The sequence below is a fragment of the Caenorhabditis briggsae genome (genome assembly GCF_000004555.2).
Source record: "Caenorhabditis briggsae complete genome, chrII, whole genome shotgun sequence".
Lineage (NCBI taxonomy): Eukaryota > Metazoa > Nematoda > Chromadorea > Rhabditida > Rhabditidae > Caenorhabditis > Caenorhabditis briggsae.
In genome coordinates this window covers 11,171,286-11,173,074 of record NC_013486.2, presented here as the reverse complement: position 1 = coordinate 11,173,074, position 1,789 = coordinate 11,171,286, and the positions used below count along the sequence as shown (strand labels likewise).

At 42.1% G+C, this 1,789-nt stretch overlaps 2 protein-coding genes across 2 annotated transcripts in view; both read right to left on the bottom strand.

The window, feature by feature from the left end:
* Positions 1-145: 145 nt before the first annotated feature.
* CBG20698 lies at positions 146-1,073 on the bottom strand (the record flags this gene model as incomplete). Its single annotated transcript, XM_045242691.1, has 4 exons — positions 146-227; positions 273-745; positions 797-948; positions 1,001-1,073. 4 exons carry the CDS (start codon positions 1,071-1,073, stop codon positions 146-148), a joined length of 780 nt encoding a protein of 259 aa, XP_045097114.1.
* Positions 1,074-1,158: 85 nt separating this feature from the next.
* The window catches only part of CBG20697, a gene marked incomplete at both ends in the record, with an annotated part of 1,604 nt that continues 973 nt past the window's right edge, over positions 1,159-1,789 (bottom strand). The window contains 2 exons of the mRNA XM_045242690.1: positions 1,159-1,530; positions 1,580-1,726. Coding sequence (XP_045097113.1) covers positions 1,159-1,530; positions 1,580-1,726 — 519 coding nt within the window. The remainder of the gene's footprint in view (positions 1,531-1,579; positions 1,727-1,789) is intronic.

Sequence of the window (1,789 nt, the reverse complement as noted above, 5' to 3'; positions counted from 1 at the left end):
TATGATGCAAATGTGATCTGTATTCTCCTCTTTAGATAGAATAGTCCAATATTTTCAAATAATTTCAAACTTTTTTTTCGAAAACAAAACAGAAAAATAACAAAAAACAATCTACCCTATACAAAAAAAATTTGAAAAGTGCCCTCTACTTTTTTCGGTACAACTTTGCGTATTTCTCCTTCAATGCCTTGATTTGCTCGGCTTCTTCCGGTGTTGGGAGTCCAGATCTAAAAAAACGTTCATTTACATAGTGAAGAAGTGCCAAAGCTTACCTCTTGTCAATGTACTCGCTCTTTGGTAATCCATACAATTGCTCCAAACTCATGAATCTGCTCCAATGTGGATAAAGTTTTCTTCCAGTCGGCGCCAACTCATCCTGCCATTCCTTATTAGCCATTTTGATGGTGTCTTTCACATATTTCTCTGGATCGAATGCTTCTAACTCCGTTAGCAAAGACTTCATTCTCTTCTGGAACTCTCTTTCTGACTTCAGTTTCTTCTCTCTATGATATTTTTGGTATTTGAAAAAGTCTCGATCATATCGCCTTCGTCTCTTATGCTTCTTCATTTTCTTGCGTCGGATTGTGAGAAGACGTGGGGACAACCACATGGGTGCTTTGTCCAAAGTTCCGGGAGCAATCAATGAGCCCTTTTCTACAGTTGGGGCGAGTTTCTCTAAAATTTCTGTGAGAATCGGACCAGGAGCAACCATCGGCGATCTATTTAATGTGGGGAAGGTGTACACCTGCAAATTGTGTTTGCTGATTATAATTCGTATTATCGTGGAATCACTCACCTGCTGTGGATTTTCAAGAGCCGGCAGATCAATGGAAACAGTGGGTTGAGGGAAATGATATGTGCCATTTGCCGGGAAACCTTTCTCAATGATAGTAGATGATGGAATGGGTCCTGGAGGCAAAATAGATGTAGCTGGAGGTGGACGCAAATCTTTAATAATTCGAATGGAATATTAATTACAGTCATTTTTCGAAAAACTTACAATGAAGTTGAGCTCGTTGGGTGATGCTCAATCGACTGCATGCTTCAATGAGGCGCGATACCGCGCGGCTCATTGTACCCGATTACCTGCAGAAATAGGTTTGAAATTTGATATATTTTTTAGTTTGTAGCGAAGCCCTCGACTCCGGTGAGGGAAGTTCAGTTGAAACTTTTTGAGACTCCACTGATTCCGATGGCACGAACTTGCACTGGCTCTCTGAGTTTGCGACTATCGAACATGTAGATTTTCCGATCTTTTGTTCCAACAAGAACCATGTGCTTGAGAACATCCATGGCGTAAACACTGCTGGACACATTCACGGAATCAACTGCACCATTTCCATAGCTTCGTGCATCCCACAGTTTCACGGAAGAATCCCATCCACCAGAGACGATGAGACTGCTAATGGGGTTGAACTCCAGACAGCGAACTGCCAATGCATGCGATCCGAGCTGTGTTCCATTTCCAGTCTCGATGTCGGCAAGTTTCACATTGTGATCCACACCTGCGAAGGCGACTTTGTTGTAACCCTAAAACGATACACATGTGAAATGCGTTATTTTATCGAATAAAACTTACAGCAAATGTACATGTCAGTAGAGGCTTTCCGTGTGTGAAAACGAGTTTTTCAGAAAACTCTCCGAGCTTTCCTACTTCGTATACGCGGCATGTTCCATCCCAACCTGACGCCACGAGCAATTGTGATCCTGCGACGTCCTTTTGAAACTAAAAACGAGACGTCTCAGACAGACATTGAATGCGAAACGATGCCTGGACTTTAGAAATTTG